This window comes from Heloderma suspectum, chromosome 10, assembly GCF_057233095.1.
Source record: "Heloderma suspectum isolate Gila_16-S chromosome 10, 16-S_ref, whole genome shotgun sequence".
In the NCBI taxonomy this organism is placed as follows: domain Eukaryota; kingdom Metazoa; phylum Chordata; class Lepidosauria; order Squamata; family Helodermatidae; genus Heloderma; species Heloderma suspectum.
The window spans coordinates 2,424,826-2,447,610 of record NC_139467.1 but is presented as its reverse complement, the minus strand read 5'-3'; the positions used below and the strand labels follow the sequence as shown (position 1 = coordinate 2,447,610).

The 22,785-nt window shown below is 50.3% G+C and overlaps 2 protein-coding genes across 18 annotated transcripts in view; one reads left to right on the top strand and one right to left on the bottom strand.

The window, feature by feature from the left end:
- The first annotated feature begins 515 nt into the window (after nt 1–515).
- POLR1G (RNA polymerase I subunit G) lies at nt 516–3,513 on the top strand. Of its 2 annotated transcripts, XM_084814572.1 has the most exons (3): nt 516–584; nt 1,247–1,385; nt 1,809–3,513. In XM_084814572.1, exons 1-3 carry the CDS (start codon nt 551–553, stop codon nt 2,974–2,976), a joined length of 1,341 nt encoding a protein of 446 aa, XP_084670698.1. In that variant the 5' UTR covers nt 516–550; the 3' UTR covers nt 2,977–3,513. The 2 variants fall into 2 exon arrangements, with proteins under 2 accessions (XP_084670698.1, XP_084670697.1); XM_084814571.1 differs by lacking the exon at nt 516–584 and having other exon boundaries at nt 1,121–1,385.
- ERCC1 (ERCC excision repair 1, endonuclease non-catalytic subunit) overlaps nt 3,256–22,785 on the bottom strand; it is a 25,931-nt gene continuing 6,401 nt past the window's right edge. For 3 of the 16 annotated variants that reach the window (XM_084814591.1, XM_084814592.1, XM_084814590.1), the window contains exons 2-12: nt 17,524–17,755; nt 12,748–13,197; nt 9,481–9,572; nt 8,954–9,259; nt 8,015–8,118; nt 6,883–6,982; nt 6,374–6,450; nt 5,279–5,378; nt 4,715–4,786; nt 4,251–4,319; nt 3,256–3,612 (exon numbers count right to left, since the gene is read on the bottom strand). In XM_084814591.1, coding sequence (XP_084670717.1) covers nt 3,559–3,612; nt 4,251–4,319; nt 4,715–4,786; nt 5,279–5,378; nt 6,374–6,450; nt 6,883–6,982; nt 8,015–8,118; nt 8,954–9,259; nt 9,481–9,561 — 963 coding nt within the window. In that variant the 5' untranslated portion in view covers nt 9,562–9,572; nt 12,748–13,197; nt 17,524–17,755 and the 3' untranslated portion in view covers nt 3,256–3,558. Of the gene's footprint in view, nt 3,613–4,054; nt 4,320–4,714; nt 4,787–5,278; nt 5,379–6,373; nt 6,983–8,014; nt 8,119–8,953; nt 9,260–9,480; nt 9,573–10,716; nt 11,119–11,145; nt 11,481–12,747; nt 13,198–17,523; nt 17,756–22,785 lie in introns of those variants that run through there. The other 13 variants (XM_084814589.1, XM_084814588.1, XM_084814593.1 and 10 more) reach the window with 11 other exon arrangements.

Below are 22,785 nucleotides of genomic sequence, written 5' to 3'. Positions count from 1 at the left end.
CGAGCAGGGCGGCCCGGCCCGGCCCTCTCGCCCGGCCGTGGCGCTGCCGCCAGCCGGCCCGAGGAGGGGCCTGCGGGGCCGGGGAGCTCGCGCCGGGCCGGCGCTGCCCGCGGCGGCTGGGCAAAGCGGCGCCGCGCTTCGCAGCCCCCCGCGCCGGCGCCCCCGGCTGCCTCGGACGCCGCTCCCAGCGCGCGCCGGCGGGGCATGCTGGGAGCGGTAGTCCAACGCGGCTGGGGGGCGCCGGCGCGGCCGGGCTGGCCCCGCCCACGGAAGCCGGCGGCGACGCCGGGCCGATCCGGAGACCGAACCCGGTCGCGCTCCTTAGGGTCGGAGGGCGCAAGTAGAGAGCCCCGCCCTCGACTCCCCTTTAAGGATCGAGGCGGCACCAATCCGGCTCGTCCGGGGGACGCCGTCGGCGTCACTCGCCAGGCATGCGCGCCGGCGCGAGGACCGCGCCAAGGGGCGCCCCCCCACGCCGCGGTGGAGCCGCCCGGGAGGAGAGGCCGGAAGTGGCTGTGGCGGGGAGGCCCACGTGCGGCCGGCGGGAGGCATGGCGGCGGCCGGCCGGCGGGGCGCCCCGGAGGGTGCGTGGTGGGCGGCGGCCGAGTGCGCGCTTGCTTTGAAGGGGCTAGGACGGGCTGGGGTACCCGCGGCCCTCCGGACGCTGCTGGACTACAACTCCCATCGCCCGCGAGCACTGGCCATGCTGGCTGGGGCTGATGGGAGTTGGGAGCCCCTCTGGGGGGCCACAGGGTCGCCATCCCAGGATTGGACCAGTTCAGGGCGGAAGGGGAGGACCCTCATGCACCGTAATGGGAGAACCGAACCCCCATGTTCAAGAGCAGCCTATGCCGGAGTGCTGTGATCAGACTTCACAGGCTAAAGCACCAGTTGAAATAAAACCTCGCAGGCAGTTCTTCTAGAGGTCAAGCAGAAATCCAAAGGAATGGAGTAACACACATTGGGATGGATCTGGCTGTGGAAAAGGGCCTCCGTGGTATCCCTGATATTGGGAGTTGTTTACTTCTCTGGTCTCCGGGGATTTATTGTTTGTTATTCCTGTTGATGATTAGTTAAAATGGTTATATTTTTGTACAAAACTGGTGTTATGTTATGTTGTTATATGATATTTTAGGGTTTTAATCTTTGTAAACCGCCCAGAGAGCTTTGGCAATTGGGCAATGTAGAAATGTAATAAATGAAATGAAAAAAAAAGAAATCTCCCTGCTTTGTTCTTTTGCAACAGGATCTCCCCGCTTTGTGTGTCCAGCGGGATTCTCGGCCAGCCCCTTTGCACCTGGGCTACCCTTCTCCCCAGAGATGCTGCAGGACCCCTCGAAGCAGCTGTTGCTGATCAGAGCCCCAGCTAACTTCAGTCCAGAGAGGTAGGCAGCGGGGTGTGTGTGTGTGTGTGTGTGTGTGTGAGAGAGAGAGAGAGAGAGAGAAAGAGAGCGCACAAGCAAGCACTCTTGACGCCTCAGGCGGAGAGTTGGGGTTTCCTGGAGATCTGTAGAAAATGGGATGATAGTCCTCCACTCACCTCACTGCCCCATGAATAAAGGGTGCATGTGGGACCAGGTCTTGGGGGGAATTGGTTTCCAGAGAGGTGGGGAGAGGGAACAAACCTGTTGAAGCTGCGTGGGATGTTATTGCTTCTGCAAATGAAATTTGGGATTCAGGCAGGCCTATTTTGTGCAAGAGCTGCCCCACCAAAGATCTGCACAGTGTTTTGTTGGAGGGGGGAGTGCATCTGTTTTGCTCCATGGATAACAGCCAATACTTACCCTGTCTCCCCCCCCCCCCCCCAGCTTGGATGGACATGTCATATCCCTGTCGGGCTTCCAGACTTTGAAAGCGCTGCAGCCGGACAGGATGCAGAAAGTCTACAGGACCCAAATGACTCCGGGGGATCTGGGCAGTTGTGTGCACCTGCTTGTGCCCTCAGGCCACCTGGATCAGCTCACATGTGCACCTCTGTTCAGCGGCTCCCTGAGCCTCTGGGAGAGATATAGGGACCCCAGTGCCAACCAGCCCCTCTTGCCGGTGGCAGACAGACTAGCTCCCCAGATCCCAGAAGGTCTCAAGCAGCGCTTCTTGCCTTTTGGCGGGCAGCTAAAGAGACCACCCCTTCCTTCCCAGGAAGCTGCAGAGAAGCCCCCCCGAAAGAAGAAAAAGAAGCGTCTGCTTCAGATGATGGAGTACATGGGAGACCCTGAGGAGCAGCTGCCTCTGAAGCAGGAGCCCTGGGAGGGCAGAGGTCCAGAGGTGCCTTCTGGGGGAACCACAGTGCCTGCAGAGGATTCTCAGCCAAGTAGCAGCATGGGGGCTTCCTCGCAGGAAAGTCTCTTGTCAGCAGAGGAGCAGAGTCGTAAGAGCAAGAAGAAGAAGAAGCAGCTGGAGGAGGAGATTGTGGAGAAGAGAGGGCTGCTGCTGCTGCTGCATCCCAGCTCCATAAACCAGCAGTCTGAACTTGACCCATGGTTGCCAGGGGAGCCACAGCCCCACGCAGGAGAGAACGGGAGCTCCGGAATGGAGGGGCTGGTTCAGCACAAGCATAAGAAGAAAAGGAAGCGGGAAGAGGAGGCCATGACACTGGTGAACGTGGCCTCCATTAAGGAAGAGGCTGTTCCAGAGCCATGGGAGCGGTATGGTCTGGGGGGAAGCCCAGAGGGCAGCCTGGCATTGGCAGCAGAGGAGTCTGGGATGGGGCCCCCAAGCCGCAAGTCCAAGAAGACGAAGAAGAAGGAGAAGGTGAAAGAGGAGCAGGAGCAGGAAGGGGTCAGCCTGTTGCTGGAGCCCAGCTCTATAAAACAAGAGCTGCCGGGCTGCGATGAGCTGGAGGCCCCCTCTGGACCAGGTGCAGGGCTGTGGGAGGAGCCCAGCCAGAAGCCCAAGAAGAAGAAGAAGAAGCACAAGAGGGAGGCAGCAGAGGAGGGGCTGGACTTCATCAAGCAGGAGCTGGCCCCACAGGAGTAAAAGCCACCCCAGCCTGGGGTATCTGGGGGTGGGGGGAGTGAGAACTCTGCTCCTGCCTTGGCTAAGGGCCCCTCAAACCTCCTGTCAGCTCTCTGACCAGTTCAGCTTTGGTCTGGCTGCACGTAGTGACGTGGATGGGTATTGGTCCCGAATTTGTTTGGGGCTGTGGGGGGAGAATTGTTCAGCTCCCACATCCTTATTTAGGTTCCATCTGCACCGCTGAATTAAATAAGGAACTAGGAATTGCAAATATAGAAGCAGGAACCAATAATTCTCTCAAGGGTTTTTTTTTTTTTTACGGTTTTTGCTTAGCTTTCTCCTTCTGCCCAGCTTCCCCAGAAGAATAAGAGACTACCTCGCTATTCTTGCCACTTGCTGGTGTTTTATTTACCGGGGGGTGGGGAAGTGAGAAACTTATTGGCCACTAGTAAAATAAGGCTTCCATTCTCTTCCAGAAGGCTGTGTGACTCTGCTGGGCTTCCATAGGGCTCTGCAGACAAGCTGACTCCTGGGTGGGAAGGTGAGGGGGCTGAGGTGCTCATCAACTGCTTGTGGGCACACGTTTGTTCCTTGCGTCTCCGGTCATTTCGGAACTTTGAGAAATGGCTCGTGTAGGACATCAAAGAGCCTCTTGGCCTGGAAAGAAGAGGTGCAAGGGAGAATGGGAGGCAGATGCAGGGGGAAGAGAGCAAACTCTGGGGATTCCCATGGGGACTGCCCCACAGGTCTCTGAATGGGTGGGGAGGTTCTCTGTGTCACTCCACCTCCCAGATGCTCCAAGCTAGACACCTGTGCCTGCCTGCTTATTATTTCTTTATTACATTTTTATACCGCCCAGTAGCCAAAGCTCTCTGTTTCACTTTAGTCCCTGCTGCTAAGGCTCACCATCTGCTTTGAGGCTCCCACAGTCTTCTAGCCACTGTGTGTTGCATTTCCACACTGAAATTTCCAGATTTTCCCTCATCCCCACTTAAAGTAGCATCCCTTCTCCCAGGTGGAAGTGCATGACCACCAAGGTCCCACAGCCAACATTCCAGTTGTGTTGGGTACAGTGGTGAAGAAACGTGGCCTAGGCTGCGAACCCAGCCAGCCCTTTCCCCAACTGATGTATTTCCTGCCTGTTTCCCTCCAGTCACAAGAGCTAGAAAATTAAGGCTTTTAAAGTAATTCCTGGGAGGCTTTTAAAGCATGTGATTATGAAAGCAAGGAATACTTTCCCCCCAAGCTAGCTGATTGGTCAAAGATCGATGGGCTGAGTGGCCTTCCCCGCTTACCTTCTGGGGCCCAATCCCTGGGCACAGGGACAGGTCCTCCTTGGAAGCATGGATGATGCTGTCCAGTGACTGCAAGGCAAGAGAATGTCTTGGAATTAAGCAGGGCCAGAAAGTCAGAAGAGGGTAGAGTTTTTAAAGTATTTTAATGTTAGGAGAGCAGCAGAAGAGACCAACAAGGAGCATCCAAAAGGGCATGGGATAGGTGCAGAAGTTCAAACTAGAACTTTATTTGTGCAGGGGCTTTACCCCAGAACTTATTTTCAGCACTAGAGCTTAGTCCATGGAGAAATAACAGAGCCCCACCCCTGTAACCACAGCTACCCCCACACCTCTGTGTATAAAGGGGAGTTTGGGTTAGAAGGCATAACTTACGGGCGGCTGCAGGGAGGCGTTGTGAGGCCTGGAATCAGTGCCCGTCTCAGAGGCACTTGATCTCCCCCCCCCAGCCTAAAGAAGAAACTCACTCCAAAGGTGGAGAGCAGGCTGAGAGTGTCTGTTTTGTTCACGGATTTCACACTGGTCAAGCAGTCTGTCACCTGTAATGAGAGAATGAAGCAGCTGCATCATCCAATGTTACGATGCCAGGTTCTTGCAGGAGCTCTCTTTAGTAACTGTTTAGCAAACTCCAGAGAGGAAGAAACACTCCATCGCATTTCAGGTGTAAGTGGTTAGGGAACGTGTGTGAGGAAGCCCCTGCACTTGATTTTAGAAATGCAAAGGAGTGAGAGTGTCTGTCAATAAAGAGGGTGCAAGCCTTTCAGGGCACTACATACCTCCCTAAAGTTTGAAAAATCAACCAATAGCATAGTACCATCTCGTTCCCCTCCCACCACTGAGGCTTGGGGTGGGCGGGGGGCGATGAGAGGTAATAGTTACTGCCTACTTACAACCAACATGGCAGGGCAGAGAAGGTCAGAATGTGAGCTGTGTGTGAGTGGAATAAGCAGAGGAGCAGTTTGCCCTTGGAGAGCGAGTGGCCCCAGCATGCTACACCGTGGGCAGCATGCCACAGGGAGAAACGCTCTTACCCTTGAGAGGTAGTCCTGGTCCACTTTCTCCTTCAGCAAGTCAGCCGGCTTCTGCTCGTAGGCCTTGTATGTTTCAAGGTAGCGGCCAGCTTCCTCCGGACTAAGGATGGGAAGAAGCAGCCACGGTTGACTTAAAGAGCCATGAAAGAGGTTCAAGAGGGCCACCTCTGAACACCACACTCCCTATGTTCTGAGCAGCATTTGCCAAAACGCGCGAAGGGTTTTTACAAAAATCTCTAGTCGCAAGAGGGTGTAGAAACAGCTTTATAAAATAGGGGATTCGGCATTGGATGCAGTTCTTGGTGCAATATTCTAGATCTACCCCCAAGATACGCTCAGTTTGCTTATGTACAGTTGCCCTTGTGAGCTCTTTACTGGAGAGGTGCTGTGGTAAGTCTCACAAACTCTGGCGGCAGGGAAATGTGGGAAGCTTGTTTCAAGTGGGGCCTTCTCATTTGCTAAGCCACTGGAGCAGTGCAGCGACGCTATGCCAGGGGTGGAATGAGCCAGCCGGCCTTCTAGCCGGCGGGAATCTGTTGTCTGTCCCATTCAAGGCCTGGTGACTCGAAGCACCAAGGGAGCTTTGAGGGAGGTGGGAAGAGGCAGGCTCAGAGCTGCAGGGGAGGATCTGCTGGCAGACATTGAGACAGACTGCTGGTCCATGGAGCCCAGGACTTTCCTTTCTGACCAACAGTGGCTCTCGGGCTGAGCGGGCCCATTCCCAGCCAGGGATCAAGCCCAGGGTGTTCCGCACACAGTGTGCATTCTGCCACGGACTTGCATACAGTCCCTCCTGAGAAATGGCCTCATCTAGAGTCAGGCCGTTGTTCCATCCAGGCCTGTGTGGTCTACTTGGACTGGCAGGGGCTGTTGGGCAGAGAGGCCTTTCTCAGCCTCACCAGAGATCCTCTTGGCTGGAGATTCCTAGGAGTGAGCCTGGGACCTTCTCCATCCAAGGTCTGTGTGCTGCCATTGAGCTTGGCCCCCAGGGTGTGTGGCAAGGGCTTGCCAAGATCCCCAAAGCCCCACAGGCAGGGCAAGAGGCATCAGCCGGAAACCTGGAGTGCCATCCCCAGCCTAGCTTTTGGTTCTCACCTCCAGGCCAGGATGAGGGTGCAATCGGCAAGGATGCAGATCTTTGCCAGCTCTTTGAGCGTCTGGTGCGGGTCTTTCTAAAGGAAGCGAGAAAGGAGTTGGCAAGTTGAGCCAGCCAGGGCTGGAGGGGCAGGACGTGGCAGAAAACAAGGGAAAACAAAAAGAACCCGGGGAAATGTCAGGAACAGAAGAGGAGCCCTGAGGCTGGACCAGAACAACAGACCGTTCTGTCCATTCCCACCGCAATGGCAACCAGATGTTTTTGGGAAGCCCGCAAGCAGCCCACCACGGCAGTGGTCCTCTCCTGTTGATGCCCCCTGCAGCTGGTGTCCAGCAAATTCCCAGCAGCCACAGAGAGAACAAAAACAGAACCCCTGTGGCCCAGGGTTTAAAGTATTGGACTGAGTAAAGCGGGTCTTGAGAGTTTGTACAGCCAGTGGTCCAAGACAGGAGGAGGAGAGGGATGGAGCAACAGGAGGCGAGGTTGTCCTCATGGCCTGGAGTCTCACCACATCAACCTGAAGCAGGAGCACCTGCAGCATGTAAGTCTTGCCCAGGTTGCGGAGCCGTTCGTGGATGTAATTGGGGTTCAGGTTGTGGTACCGGAGGCTGCATGTGGCAGAGAAAGAGATCACCTGTTCAGAGAGGGCTTTCTTCAAAAGGGGCAGCAGCCGAGGGGCAGGGGAGGCTGATGGGCCCTTTAAATTGTGTTTAGCAAATCCCAAGACACAAAGACTAACTTATATTATTGAATTGGATGGGAGAACCCCCTCCCCTGCTCCAGTCGTACAGATGCCATATGAGGCCAGGTTAGCGGTCCAGTGCTAAGCTCCCAGGCCCTTTAACTCTGATACACAGCCAGAAATCTGGATTTCTGGATCGATGTATCCCTGAGCCCCTGAAAGGATTTCCATCTCTCCCTCATGCTCTCTCTCTGGCTAAAACTGGTCATTGCCTGCCTAGCTGCAGACTTCGCCGGCCACTGCCAGCAGTTACTGCTGTGATGATATCATGGAATGTTCAGGAACATTCTAAGTCCTCGAGAGGAGGAAGCTGCCAATGGCATGTGGACAGTGCAGCCTCTGCCAAGGTAATGAGAGGTCCGTTTTGATCAGAAAAGAAAGCTCAGTCAGGGCCTAAGGATGTGTGACATTACATATGTTGCCTTTAGCATCGTGAAGTTTTAAAATGTTTAATTGGAAGTCTGAGGGGTGGGGCTCCATTCTGAATTGGGGCTGCAGCATGCTGGGAGGGTAGGTTTAACCCTTCCCTTCTCCCGCTGTGGGCCTGACCAAAATCACCTTGCTGTGCTGCAATAGAAAGAGAGTTCCAGTTCAAAACACGCCCTTCCTAGTGCCAAGCATTTTTTTTTTTTTAAAAGCCTCATGAGACGCTGCTGGCAACACAGTTTGCAGTTTGGCTCTCAGGGTCTAGCCATGGGAGGGGAGTTTTGGTAGGAAACGACAAAACAGGCAAGAAGAACTAGGGAGCTGTGGGAGGGAGGCCGAAAGGCACCCATGGAACCAAATTTTACACATAAATTATTTCATTCCTATACCGCTCAATAGCCAAAGCTCTCTGGGCGGTTCACAAAAATTGAACAGCTTGGTGTGTGTGATTTTGTGCAAAATCTCTCCTCACCTCAAGAAAAGGGCACAGGTGCTTTGGCCCAGCACATAATCTGGGACAATCTCGCCAAACTCCCATGGCACGTTGCGGACAAACTTCAGAATGGGGTTTCCTCTCTGAGGGAAGAAGGAATTCAAGGAGGCTGTCAAAGTCAGCCTGAGGTCATAGAAGCAGGCTACAGGGTAAGGGAGAAAGAGAGACTGGAAAGGCAGAACAGTACAGAGCAGAGGCAGGGGTTGGCGCCCAAAAAGGGAACATAGAAGATGAGAGGGAAAGGGGAGAGCATCGTTCTGAGAAACAACTGGGTAAGGAACTAGAACTCTGTTCTCAAAGCCCCCTAAATACCACAGTGGGGATAAATGTGTTGCCTCATTACCTATTCCTGCAAAATTTGGAACTATCGGGGTGGAGAAAGGAAATACCTTGTGCTGAATGAAGGGGGGGGCAGTAGGGGGAGGGGCTGGAGGGACCAAGCAAGGGGTCCTGCCTCCCCGTGCCAAGGGGTACTAATGCCTGTGCTGCTTTCACAGACTTTGCATGAACACTTGCAAGGTTTTCTCAACAACCCTGAGGGCTTGGTGGTCATATTTAAACTGGGGTTTTGAATGGCTGGCCTCTGTGAACTATCAATAAAGAGGATATGGCCTCTGATCACATGCAGAGTTTTTTCCCCTCAGGACGTCTCCCTTTCTGAAACCAAGCTGTGAGTTTCTGGGTTAGGGTCTAGAAAGACTACATCTCTTGACTCCCTTGTTCAGCAAGGAAGTTCACATGGTAGCCATAGCCAGCCCCACACACTTGGGATTTGAGAACCAAGTTTCAGCCCTGGATCCTCTCTTAGAGATCACCCACAGCTTGGCCTACCAATTTAGGCCTGCTGCTGACCGACTGTCCAAATGCAGGGCACGGAGGAGGAGGCGTTCCCTGTCAGTCTGCCCTCTTCTCTCTCACCTGACGGGGGCTGACAATGATGCTGTTGTGCTTTGCTCCTGCTTTTGATGCTGGGTTCAAGGGGCAGCCTTTGTCTTCTGCTGCACTTTGCACAGTGCTCCTATTTTTGTCATGCACAGAGGACACCTCTGAGATGGTTGCTGCTGCTGTGGCAGTGACGGATGTGCCTTGTTTCACCTGGGGAGCAGAGGAGGGAGCTGCTTGCCCAACAATGTAGTCTGCATAGGATGCACCTCCTGACACAACAGGGGCCTCAGGGACCAGCAAGGCTTTTGCTGCAGAAGAGGGTTTGAAGAGCAGTTTCACCTGGAAATGGGAAAAAACATTTAAGGTGAACCGAGAAGCCAATTCAGGCTGTGTTTGAGAGGTGAGCTTGTGGTTTCTGTGAGAGAGTGGGGCAGGCGTCCCCTCTGTCAGCGCATCTAGGTGCAAATGTAGGTCCCCATCTGATGTCCAGTAAGAGGTAAAAGCTCCGTGGAAAAGAGTCCCCAAAGCCATATCTTTGCAACCCAAACCTCTCATTGTACCGGGCCTGTATCCTCCTCCTGTGTCTTCACAGTGAACTTCTTCCTCCCTTCTGAGGCCTTTTTGGCTGCTTGAGGCTCCATTTCTTCCAATCCTGGCAAGAGTCAAGAACATACATTAAGAACCTTGGCTTGTAGCTGCCAGCTTATAATCCTGTGACAACTCCCCTGCTTTGCAAAAGCTGCACAGAAGCAATGAACCCCATTCCAAATGTACCTGGTTTTATTGCATTATGTCCGTCAGCTGCTGGAAATGGGTGAGCTTACCTGCCAACCACACCTATTTTGCTGGCACAGTGCAGGCCACCGTATCTGAGAAACAGGCCTAGGCAATGGGTCAGGCTAAGGTTGAACAGAAATCTATGTTTTGGATAAGAATCATAGAACAATGACACGTAAATGCGTTCTGATTTCTGGGCAAATGTTTTTTTGGAGATAAAATTGCTGAAATGCTTTTGGCAATGCATACCAATTTATTCAGGATGTTAACTACTGTTTCATAAGCCCCTCAGTTTTCTCCTCTGTTAAATGGGAGTGATGGGCCCTAGGATGTGGTCTAAGAGCACATGGTGCCATTATCCTTCTGAAGCTGAGCAGGTCTGATTCTAACACCTGGAAACCCTATGTATACCCCTTTGAGTTCCATGATGGAAGAAAGGTAGGATATAAATGAAATATAGATAGATAGATAGATAGATAGATAGATAGATAGATACCTATCTATCTATCTATCTATCTATGTCATAGTATTATGACAAGGAAAAGCATTCAGTAACTGTGACACTCTCATGGAATACTCACAAACATTCTAACTGCTCAAAGGACACTAATTGTAGGTGGACAGTGAAACTTCTGCCAAGGAAAAGAGAGGCCAATTTTAGACCAGAAAAAGCCTCACTCGGGACCAATGGGAGGAGCTGTGTAAGTAGGAATCAAGTGTTGAAGCCTGTGCACTTGGGAGTGAAGGGCAAAGCACCAAAAGGGCAACTGTGGCGCCCAATTGCACATGTTTATTTGAGCTGAAGCCAAATATCTGGCTAAGGATATCTGATGTAATGAGGACAGGAAGGCCTGGCGTGCTATGGTCCATGGGGTCACGATGAGTCAGACACGACTTAACTGAACAACAACAACAACAATCTAATGTAATATAGAATAATAGTTAACAGTAAACTTTCGTTTCCTTTTTATTGATGTGGCTTTCGCTGAATTGGTTTTAATTACAACGTTGCGCTTTACCTTATATCTTAGTGTTGTTGCCAGCCTTGAGTGCTATTTCTAATGGAAAGGTGGGAGATAACTGTACTAAAACAAAATCTAGCTGCTGGGTTTATACCAGGTTGTACGCAGCTTTCTACCTGTTCCGGCCACTGAGAATAAATGCGAGGCCCCGCCTGCTGTTCAAGGGGCAGGAGGCTTTCCCCGGGCCGGCGCGGCCTCGCGCCTCTCCCCCCTACCGCTCCAGTGACGGAGGTCAAACGTCAGGGGTCGTAAACGTGGCTGTGGGCTTCCGGGGCGCAGACCCGGCCATTTGCTGGCGTTCTGGAATAACAGCAGCCACCCTCGCGCCGGCCCGGTCACGACCTCCCGACCCGCGGGCCACCGACCCGCGGGCCCGGCCGCTCTGCGCCCGGACTGGTCGCGCTTCAGCCAATGGCGAGGGCTCACCTGCCTGCGGCGCATGCGCATCCGGCCCTGCGCCTGCGGCGGAGCCGTCCTCCCCAGCGGGCCCCTGGGCGGCGGGCGGGGGCCGCGCGGTGCTTCTTCGGCCGCCGCCTTGGCGGGCCGAGCGCCGGGGCTCCTTCCGAGCTCCGCGTGCCCGCGAGGTCCGGCAGCCGGGAGGGGCCGTCTAGCCCCGCGGCTCTATGGGCCCTCGGCTTCCCAGGCCCGTGGCCGCAGGCGCCAGGCCAGGCCGCCCCGCCTCTGTCGCCGGGGCGCGAAACTCGCGCAGGGAGCGGCGACCCGCCTCTGGCGTCCTGACGCAGTCCAGTACCCCCCCCCCCGTCTCTTCGGAGAGGTGACACAAGAGTTAGAAAAGGGCAGATGGCGCTCACTTCCGGTTGCCATTTAAGCCCCCACCGTGACAAGCCGGAAAGGAGAGCCGCTCTATCCTCAGACCTCTATGGCGGCCCTTTTGCTTCGCCCGCACGTTCCAAGGGGAGCCGGAAGTCTGGCTGTTGATAAAGTGGGGCTGCAACTCTTAGGCTCCCTCCCTCCGGTCCAGCCTTCGGCCGGCGGCCCCCTGCTGTGGGGAGGCGCAATTTGCCCAGACATCCTTTCCCGGGCATGTGAAAAACAAGTTTTAGGAAGTTTGCTTTCTCTTCTCTTGCATAAAGCAGAAGCAAAATTGTGCCATCACATGATTGCAACCCAAACCTTCTCCTCCCTGTTCTCAAAAAGAAGAAGTAAAGAGCCCTGCAGGGATGTGTGGGTGTCGGTCCTACCCTGTTTCCAGAAGCAGCCAACCAGATGCCCCAACGGGAAGCATACAAGCAGGACAGGGGCACAATAGCACCCTTCCGCTCATGTTTCCCAGCAACTGGTATTGAGAGGCATGCCGCCTTTGATACTGGAGGTAATATACAGCTGTACTGACTAGTGGCCACTGATAGACTTCTCCCCCATGAATTTGCCCAATCTCCTTTTAAAGCCATCCAAGTTGGTGGCCATATCTGCATCATGTGGCAGTGAGATCCATACACAAGCAGTGCAGAATAATTTTCTTTTGTTTGATCAGAATCTGTTGCCCCACAATTTCCTAGGTAAACTTTCTCTAAGCAGAAGGTTAACCATGTTACATTATTAATGCCTTGTTATGCAACCCATGTTTGTAGCTTTAATATCAATCCCTATTCGCCTCATTAAGCTGCTGCTCTCTGTGCCTCTGCAGCAGTCAAATCCAGCATAATACTGGCCAGCCCCAGAAGCAAACCCCTGGCCTGCAGGCCCCGCTTGCTTGTGGTGCAAACGTCACTCTCTGGAGCCATCCTGGACTGAATTGCATGGCCCTCTCACAAATCTGTGGTGGGGACACGCTTGGAGTACTGCGTACAGTACTTGTCGCCACATCTCAACGTGGGTATATGGAGCTGGAAAAAGCGCAACCAAAAATGATCGTGGGGGCTGGATCAACTCCCCTATGAGGAAAGGTCACAACGTTTAGGAGCCTCTCAGTTGTTAAAAAAGGCGAGTGAAGGGGGACATAATCGAGGTGCATACACTATGCACGATGTGGACAGACAGAAAAACTGTGGTGACAGAGGGACTCACCGGCGTCTCAGTGGTCATGATGGCTCCATACTTCCCACAGCATCAGGGGCAGCCTGCCAGGGCATCAGAGGTGGTTGCTGGGAGACACCCACAGAAGGCGCCGTTGCGCTCGCGTCCTGCTTGCGGTCTTCCCGTGGGCCCCTGGCTGGCCACTGTGGGGGTCACAGGCACTAGCTGGACCTTTGATCTCATCCAAAAGGGCCCTTCTCACGTGGCCAAACTGCAGCCTCCGGGGATGATGCCGAGTCTTCCGGCTTTGGCACTCAGTCGGTGGCCGCCATCCGTTTGCCGTTTCCCTTGCGACGCCTGCTACAGGCGGCACTCTCTTTGCCTGTATGACAGCCGCAGTAACGCGGCAGCATCACCTGCTGTCACTGAGTGGACCAAGTACAAGAGGAGAGGCTCCTGGCCCACAGGGCTTACATCTAAAATTCGGGAGAGGGGAGACACCTGGGAAAGGAAGAAGATGGGACTGGGGGTGGGAGTAAACTGCGGAGGGACAGGTGATTATCGCAGTGCCACTTCCTAAGCCTAATTACAATTGGCAAGGTATGGGGACCTTGTTACAATTGCATTGTCAGGCCTACTTTCACAACCCTCTTTTTAAACTATATTTGAATATCCTTTTTTCAGTGCAACGCAGGCTAAACATAACTTGAAAAAGTTAAAAGAAAACAATCAAACACAATCCAGTTCAGTTAGGATGCACAGAGTACAGAGTTGCAAAACCTTCCAGCAGAAATTGTTTTCTCTTAGTAGGTTAGCAAAATCCTATAATGATCTAGAGGGGCTTGGCTCTGTGATGTATGATCATCATACCACAAAAATGGGTACCATGTTGCATAGAAAGTTTTGGGTTTTTGCATGACCTTTAACAAATTTCATATGTTGGGTCAGTTTGTCCATTAATAAATGATACCAAAGCCTCCGAAACCAAGCCTTGATATTGTTGCTTTTGCTGCTGCTAAAGAGTGTCAAGTAAAGACTTTATGCAAAGTAGAAGGTAAATCCTTTGGAAAGATACCCAGAACGGCAAGTGTTGGTGGTGTTTTGTATGGCATATTGTTAATGCCTTTGAAGACTTTGTCCCCAAATGCCTGTGCCAGAGAACACGACCGTCAGCAGTCCGGTGACACCCCCTCTTTGAAGCTGCTTTGAAGATCTTCTGTGCCTTGAAAATCTACTTCCAGACCTCCTTGTAATGCTTCAGATAACCCACAAAATAGTCCAATCAACAATTTGTATAGCTTGGATACCATGCCCTTTAACTCTAGAGATCTGGAACTTCAAAACTCATTTGTGGGCATGTTACCTCTGGCAACACAACAGGACTATGTACAGGGTGGGGTATTTGGATATATGGAACCAATGAAGACTTGTATCTTTCAATTTCTCCTTCTTATCAGCTATAGAATCATAGAATAGTAGGGTTGTGAAGGGCCTACAAGACCATCAAGTCCAACCCCCTGCTCAATGCAGGAATCCAAGGGCTTCATCACATGGAGCTTTTATCCTGTAATTCTGATTGCTCCTTCATGGAAGCTTGCAGGCTCTTTACATGACCCTCCTGCACTAAATGCCCTTTGTTCCATTTTTAAATAGATTGCAGATAATGAGCTATCAAATTACCCCATTGTGTTTCAGTTTCCTCCTTGAAAAGACTTCGAGTGGGCAAGAAGAGGAGCGAGATCAATGAAAGAGAATGGAAGACTCAGATATGGGGAGAATTGGGGGGTGGAAGACCTTGTAAAGGGAGTCAGTGGTGATCTTGCATTTAAAACCGAAGCAGAAAGACCCATTTTAAATGCAGGATTTTAGGCACTCCAGTATTCTTGCCAAGAAAACCCCATGGAACGTATCACAAGGCTATGACGCCGGAAGATGAGCTCTTCCGGAAGGTGTCCAATATACTACTGGGGAAGAGCAGAGGGAATTTCCAAGTAGCGCCAGAAAGAGCAAAGCGGCTGGGCCAAAGCCGAAAGGACACTCAGCTGTGGATGTGTCTGGTGGTGAAAGGAAAGTCCGATGCTGTAAAGAACAATATTGTTTAGGAACCTGGAATGTCAGATCAATGAATCAAGGCAAGCTGGAGGTGGTGAAACATGAGATGGCAAGATTGAACATCGACATCTTGGGAATCAGCGAACTAAAATGGACAAGCATGGGCGAATTTAATTCAGGTGACCATCGTATCTACTACTGTGGGCAAGAATCCCTTAGAAGAAATGGAGTAGCACTCATAGTCAACAAAAGGGTGGGAAAAGCAGTACTGGGGTACAATCTCAAAAACGATAGAATTATCTCTGTACGAATCCAAGGCAAACCATTCAACATCACAGTAATTCAAGTCTATGCCCCAACCACTGAGGCCGAAGAAGCTGAGGTTGATCGGTTCTATGAAGACCTACAACACCTTCTAGAACTAACACCAGAAAAAGATGTCCTTTTCATCATAGGGGATTGGAATGCTAAAGTAGGAAGTCCAGAAATCACCAGGATAACAGGCAAGCATGGCCTTGGTGTACAAAATGAAGCAGGACAAAGGCTAATAGAGTTCTGCCAAGAGAACACGCTGATCATAGCAAACACTCTTTTCCAACAGCACAAGAAGCGACTCTACACATGGACATCACCAGATGGTCAATATCGAAATCAGATTGATTATGTCCTTTGCAGCCAAAGATGGAGAAGCTCTATACAGTCAGTAAAAAGAAGACCTGGAGCTGACTGTGGCTCAGATCATGAGCTTCTTATTGCAAAATTTCAGCTTAAATTGAAGAACGTAGGGAAAACCACTAAACCATTCAGGTATGACCTCAATCATATCCCTTATGAATATACAGTGGAGGTGAGGAATAGATTTCAGGGATTAGACCTGATAGACAGAGTGCCTGAGGAACTATGGACAGAGGTCCGTAACAGTGTTCAGGAGGCAGCAACGAAATCCATCCCAAAGAAAAAGAAATGCAAGAAAGCAAAATGGCTCTCTGATGAGGCTTTACAAGTAGCTGATGAAAGAAGGGAAGCGAAAAGCAAGGGAGAAAGGGGAAGATATATCCAACTGAATGCAGAGTTCCAGAGAATAGCAAGGAGAGACAAGAAGGCCTTCTTAAATGAACAATGCAAAGAAATTGAGGAAAACAATAGAATGGGAAAGACTAGAGATCTCTTCAAGAACATCGGAGATCTCAAGGGAACGTTTTGTGCAAAGACGGGCATGATAAAGGACAAAGAAGGCAGGGACCTAACAGAAGCTATAAGGAAGGCTGGATGAGCGCCGAAGAATTGATGCTTTTGAACTGCGGTGCTGGAGAAGACTCTTACGAGTCCCCTGGACTGCAAGGAGGTCAAATCAGTCACTCCTAAAGGGAGTCAACCCTGACTGCTCATTGGAAGGACAGATACTGAAGCTGAAGCTCAAATATTTTGCCCACCTAATGCAAAGAGAAGAAAGATCGAAGGCAAAAGGAGAAGGGGACGGCAGAGGATGAGATGGCTAGATAACATCACTGATGCAATGAATATGAACTTGAGCACACTCCGGGAGAGAGCGCAGGACAGGAAGGCCTGGCGTGCTCTGGTCCATGGGGTCACGAAGAGTCGGACACAACTTAACGACTGAACAACAACAAGAAATACCCCAAGTCAGAGCATCCCTGACAGATGGCTGTCCAGCCTCGTCTTGAATGTCTCCAGTGTGGGAGAGCCCATCACCTCCCTAGGTAATTGGTTCCATCCATAGATACACACTGTTCATTGTGAATAATATTCCAAAATCAACTCAGTCCATTTTCCTTCCAAACTTTATAGGCTACATCAATGCAATTATCTTTAAAGAGCTGGATGAAACATAAAGGGCATTAAAGTGTATGCTGCAGGCACTAATATATTTACCCATCATTTCCATACTGCAAAAGTACTGGTGAAAAGATTTTGATCTCATGTAGATGTTTTAACGCAGATGGAATTAACATGATTAATAGGAAAACCCCACACTTTTGTATATTCCATCCCTGTCCAATGAAAATCTCCCTGACAATATAAATCTATTAATTTATGTAATTGAAATGCTTCATAATTTGGAAACTTCAGTCCCCCCTTTCTTTGTTTCTATTAGTCCATTGTAGCAAAAACAGCAAAGCGTCTTGCGGCACCTTAAATAACTACCACATTTATTCCGGCATAAGCTGTCATGGACTACAGCCCAGTTCATCAGACGTGTGGAACATAAGAACATAAGAGCCCTGCCGGATCAGACCCAGGGTCCATCTAGTCCAGCATTCTGTTCACACAGTGGCCAACCAGCTGCCGACCGGGAACCCACAAGCAGGACACAAGTGCAACAGCACCCTCCCACCCATGTTCCCCAGCAACTGGTGTGCGCAGACATCCTGCCTCTGGTACTGGAGGAGTGTTATTGAAAGTTGCAGGTATATATACCACACAGGGTGGGTAGGGTTGTAAACAGTGAGGTCAGAGGGGAATTAAAGGCAGAAAGTACTGACATTGACAGTAACGTTATGAACAGTGGCCAGTCACAAATCAGTTGCTGCTGATAACACACAAACATCCTGACAGTAGGTAAGCCAATTAGCACATGTAATGTGAGAAAAATCCTTCATCCTGATGCAAGCTTCCTATCTACCCACTTTCTCCACACCATGCTTAAATTTATAAAATTCTACCATGCCCCAAGGGACTTTTGCCCCTCACCAGCTGCTTCCCCATCATCTCTTATGTTTCATATGCCCTCTACACATGTGTGTTTATCCTTACCCTGCTCAGTTGTCTTTTAGTCTTGGGCTCTGGAGTGTTGGCAGAGTAAACTCCTCACTACGGAATCCTGTTCTGCTGCTGCAGGTCGGTGTAACGCTTCGGGCTCATAGGTGTAAGCTCAATGTGGGCTTCGCCCCTTGATTCTGAGGGTGCTTCCAGATGGAGTGCTCTTAGCGCTAGCAGTCAGAAGGCCTTTTGCAGCTCTTCTTTCCTTTTGTTCTTAACACATTTTCTGCATTAAAGAAAAGGGTGGAAGAAGCAGTAAGAAAACACAGGATGGTCATGAGAAGAAGGTGATAATGTTTGAACAAAAACTTTTATAAAAGTGTAGTTTGGGAGCAACCTCAGTCTCCAAAACTAACGGTGTGCCTCCCTTCCGGCCCCTACAGATATCACATGCAGTGCTCATCGATTCCACATAGATTTCAGCCTTCCCTGCACTTCCCCAACCCCAGCTGGGGAGGAATCTAGTTCCCAGAATTTAAGGATCATTATGACTGGTCCCTTTGATCCCTTTGGGTGTTTCTACATTAAGCACAAAACCCCATATCCTTTCCAGAGCTTCCTTCTTTCATAGAATCATAGAATAGTAGGGTTGGAAGGGGCCTACAAGACCATCAAGTCCAACCCCCTGCTCAATGCAGGAATCCAAGTCAGAGCATCCCCAACAGATGGCTGTCTAGCCTCGTCTTGAATGCCTCCAGTGTGGGAGAGCCCACCACCTCCCTAGGTCATAGGTTCCATTGTCGTATTGCTCTAACAGTCAGGAAGTTTTTCCTGATGTTCAGCCGGAATCTGGCTTCCTGTCACTTGAGCCCATTATTCCGTTATCCTGCACTCTGGGATGATCACAGAGATCCTGGCCTTCCTCTCTGTGACAGCCTTTCAAGTACTTGAAGAGCGCTATCATATCTCCCCTCAGTCTTCTCTTCTCAAGGCTAAACATACCCAGTTCTTTCCGTCTCTCTTCATAGGGCTTTGTTTCTGCTCCCCTGATCAGCTTTGTTGCCCCCCTCTGAAACCTCTCCAGTTTGTCTGCATCCTTCTTAAAATGTGGTGCCCAGAACTGACACACTACTCCAGATGAGGCCTAACCAGTGCTGAGTAGAGGGGAACTAGTACTTCCCGCGATTTGGAAGCTACGCTTCTATTAATGCAGCCCCAAATAGCATTTGCCTTTTGGCAGCCACATGGCATTGTTGGCTCATATTCAGCTTGTGATCTACAACAATTCCAAGATCCTTCTCACTTGTAGTGTTGTTGAGCCACGTATCCCCCATCTTGTAACTGTGCATTTGGTTTCTTTTTCCCAGGTGCAGAACTTGGCATTTGTCCCTATGAAATGTCATTCTGTTGTTTTCTCCCTAGCGCTCCAGCCTATCAAGACCACTTAGAATTCTGTTTCTGTCTTCCAGGGTATTAGCTATCCCACCCAATTTTGTGTCATCCGCAAATTTGATCAGCATTCCCTGCACCTCCTCCTCCAAGTCATTAATAGAAATGTTGAAGAGCACTGGGCCCAGGACTGAGCCCTGCGGTACCCTGCTCGTTACCTCTCCCCAGTTGGAGAAGATCCCATTGATAAGCAATGGGATCTTTCGGTTTCTTTGTGGGATTAGGAAGGGCTTCTTTACGTGGCAGCCACATGGTTTGAACTGAGAGAGTGCCTTCCTCCTACCCTGGCATGTCTGCAAAGGAGGCGGGGGGAGTCTTGTTTTCGTAGCTCAACTTCTGGTGTACTATTTTCTCACAGTCCCCAGGCAACCTCTGACTTCCTTCGGAGTAGTTCCCCTTCATGGATCACTGCCTTGTTGTGGCGAAGGGGCTTGCGTAACTCAGTGAAGCCATAAGCTATGCCGTGCAGGGCCACCCAAGACGGACAGGTCATGGCAGAGAGTTCTGACAAAATGTGGTCCACTGGAGAAGGAAATGGCAACCCACTCCAGTATTCTTGCCAAGAAAACCCCATGGAACGTATCACAAGGCTAAAAGACATGACGCCGGAAGATGAGCCCCTCAGGTCGGAAGGTGTCCAATATACTACTGGGGAAGAGCAGAGGGAATTTCCAGGTAGCGCCAGAAAGAGTGAAGTGGCTGGGCCAAAGCCGAAAGGACACTCAGCTGTGGATGTGTCTGGTGGTGAAAAGAAAGTCCGATGCTGTAAAGAACAATATTGTTTAGGAACCTGGAATGTCAGATCAATGAATCAAGGCAAGCTGGAGGTGGTGAAACATGAGATGGCAAGATTGAACATCGACATCTTGGGAATCAGCAAACTAAAATGAACAGGCATGGGCGAATTTAATTCAGGTGACCATCATATCTACTACTGTCGGCAAGAATCCCTTAGAAGAAATGGAGTAGCACTCATAGTCAACAAAAGGGTGGGAAAAGCCGTACTGGGGTACAATCTCAAAAACGATAGAATGATCTCTGTACGAATCCAAGGCAAACCATTCAATATCACAGTAATTCAAGTCTATGCCCCAACCACTGATGCCGAAGAAGCTGAGGTTGATCGGTTCTATGAAGACCTACAACACCTTCTAGAACTAACACCAGAAAAAGATGTCCTCTTCATCATAGGGGATTGGAATGCTAAAGTAGGAAGTCCAGAAATCACCAGGATAACAGGCAGGCATGGCCTTGGTGTACAAAATGAAGCAGGACAAAAGCTAATAAGAGTTTTGCCAAGAGAACACGCTGATCATAGCAAACACGCTTTTCCAACCGCACAAGAGGCGACTCTACACATGGACATCACCAGATGGTCAATATCGAAATCAGATTGATTATGTCCTTTGCAGCCAAAGATGGAGAAGCTCTATACAGTCAGCCAAAACAAGACCTGGAGCTGACTGTGGCTCAGATCATGAGCTGCTTCTTGCAAAATGTCGGCTTAAATTGAAGAACGTAGGGAAGACCACTAAACCATTCAGGTATGACCTCAATCATATCCCTTATGAATATACAGTGGAGGTGAGGAATAGATTTCAGGGATTAGACCTGATAGACAGAGTGCCTGAGGAACTATGGACGGAGGTCCGTAACATTGTTCAGGAGGCAGCAACGAAATCCATCCCAAAGAAAAAGAAATGCAAGAAAGCAAAGTGGCTGTCTGAGGAGGCTTTACAAGTAGCTGAAGAAGGGAAGCGAAAAGCATGGGAGAAAGGGGAAGATATATCCAACTGAATGCAGAGTTCCAGAGAATAGCAAGGAGAGACAAGAAGGCCTTCTTAAATGAACAATGGAAAGAAATGGAGGAAAACAACAGAATGGGAAAGACTAGAGATCTCTTCAAGAAAATCGGAGATCTCAAGGGAACGTTTTGTGCAAAGACGGGCATGATAAAGGACAAAGAAGGCAGGGACCTAACAGAAGCAGATGAGATTAAGAAGAGGTGGAAAGAATACACAGAAGAACTATACAAGAAAGATCTGAATGTCCCTGATAGCCATGATAGTGCGGTCACTGAACTTGAGCCGGACGTCCTAGAGAGTGAAGTCAAGTGGATCTTAGGAAGCATTAGTAACAACAAAGCTAGCGGAGATGACAGTATTCCAGCTGAGCTATTTAAAATCCTAAAAGATGATGCTGTTAAAGTGCTGCATTCAATATGCCAACAAATTTGGAACACTCCACAGTGGCCACAAGACTGGAAAAGGTCAGTTTACATTCCAATTCCAAAGAAGGGCAACGCCAAAGAGTGTTCAAACTACCGCACAATTGTGCTCATTTCACATGCCAGCAAGGTGATGCTCAAAATCCTACAAGCTAGGCTTCAGCAGTATGTGAACCGAGAACTACCAGAAGTACAAGCTGGGTTTCGAAGAGGCAGAGGAACTAGAGATCAAATCGCCAACATTCGCTGCATCATGGAGAAAGCAAGAGAATTCCAGAAAAACTTCTATTTCTGCTTCATTGACTACGCTAAAGCCTTGATTGTGTGGATCACAACAAACTGTGGCAAATTCTTAAAGTGATGGGAGTACCAGACCACCTTACCTGTCTCCTGAGAAACCTGTACGAGGGTCAAGAAGCAACAGTAAGAACCAGACGTGGAACAACTGATTGGTTCAAAATTGGGAAAGGAGTACGACAAGGCTGCATATTGTCGCCCTGCTTATTTAACTGATATGCAGAGTACATCATGAGAAACGCCGGGTTGGATGAATCACAGGTCGGAATTAAGATTGCCGGGAGAATTATCAACAACCTCAGATACGCAGGTGATACCACCCTAATGGCAGAAAGCGAAGAGGATCTCAAGAGCCTCTTGTTGAGGGTGAAAGAGGAGAGTGCAAAAGCTGGTTTGAAACTCAACATTAAAAAAACTAAGATCATGGCATCTGGCCCCATCACTTCCTGGCATATAGAAGGGGAAGAAATGGAAGCTGTGACAGATTTTACTTTCTTGGGCTCCAAGATCACCGCAGACGGTGACTGTAGCCATGAAATTAAAAGACGCTTGCTCCTTGGGAGGAAAGCTATGGCAAACCTAGACAGCATAGTCAGAAGCAGAGACATCACCTTGCCAACAAAGGTCCGTCTAATCAAAGCTATGGTTTTCCCAGTAGTAACGTATGGCTGTGAGAGCTGGACTATAAGGAAGGCTGAGCGCCGAAGAATTGATGCTTTCGAACCGTGGTGCTGGAGAAGACTCTTACGAGTCCCCTGGACTGCAAGGAGGTCAAATCAGTCAATCCTAAGGGAAATCAACCCTGAGTGCTCATTGGAAGGACAGATACTGAAGCTGAAGCTCAAATATTTTGGCCACCTAATGCAAAGAGAAAACTCTCTGGAAAAGACGCTGATGCTGGGAAAGAGTGAAGGCAAAAGGAGAAGGGGACGGCAGAGGATGAGATGGCTAGATAGCATCACCGATGCAATGAATATGAACTTGAGCACACTCCGGGAGAGAGCGGAGGACAGGAAGGCCTGGCGTGCTATGGTCCATGGGGTCACGAAGAGTCGGACACGACTGAACAACAACAAGAAGACATAACATGCAAGATTGTGCTGTAAGTCTGCAACCTTTGGCACACTTATGTGGGAATAAGCTGCATTTAACTCAATGGGACTTACTTCTGAGTAGACACAAGATCGCCCTGTAAGTCTGCAGCCCTCGGCACACTTACGTGGGAGCAAGCCCCACTGAACTTAATAGGGTGCTCTGAAACAACAGAGGACGTTGCTTCTGAGCTTGGGTGGGTGGGGGATCAGAGGTGTCTCCCTTCATTTTACCTTCTTCTCCCTCCGATT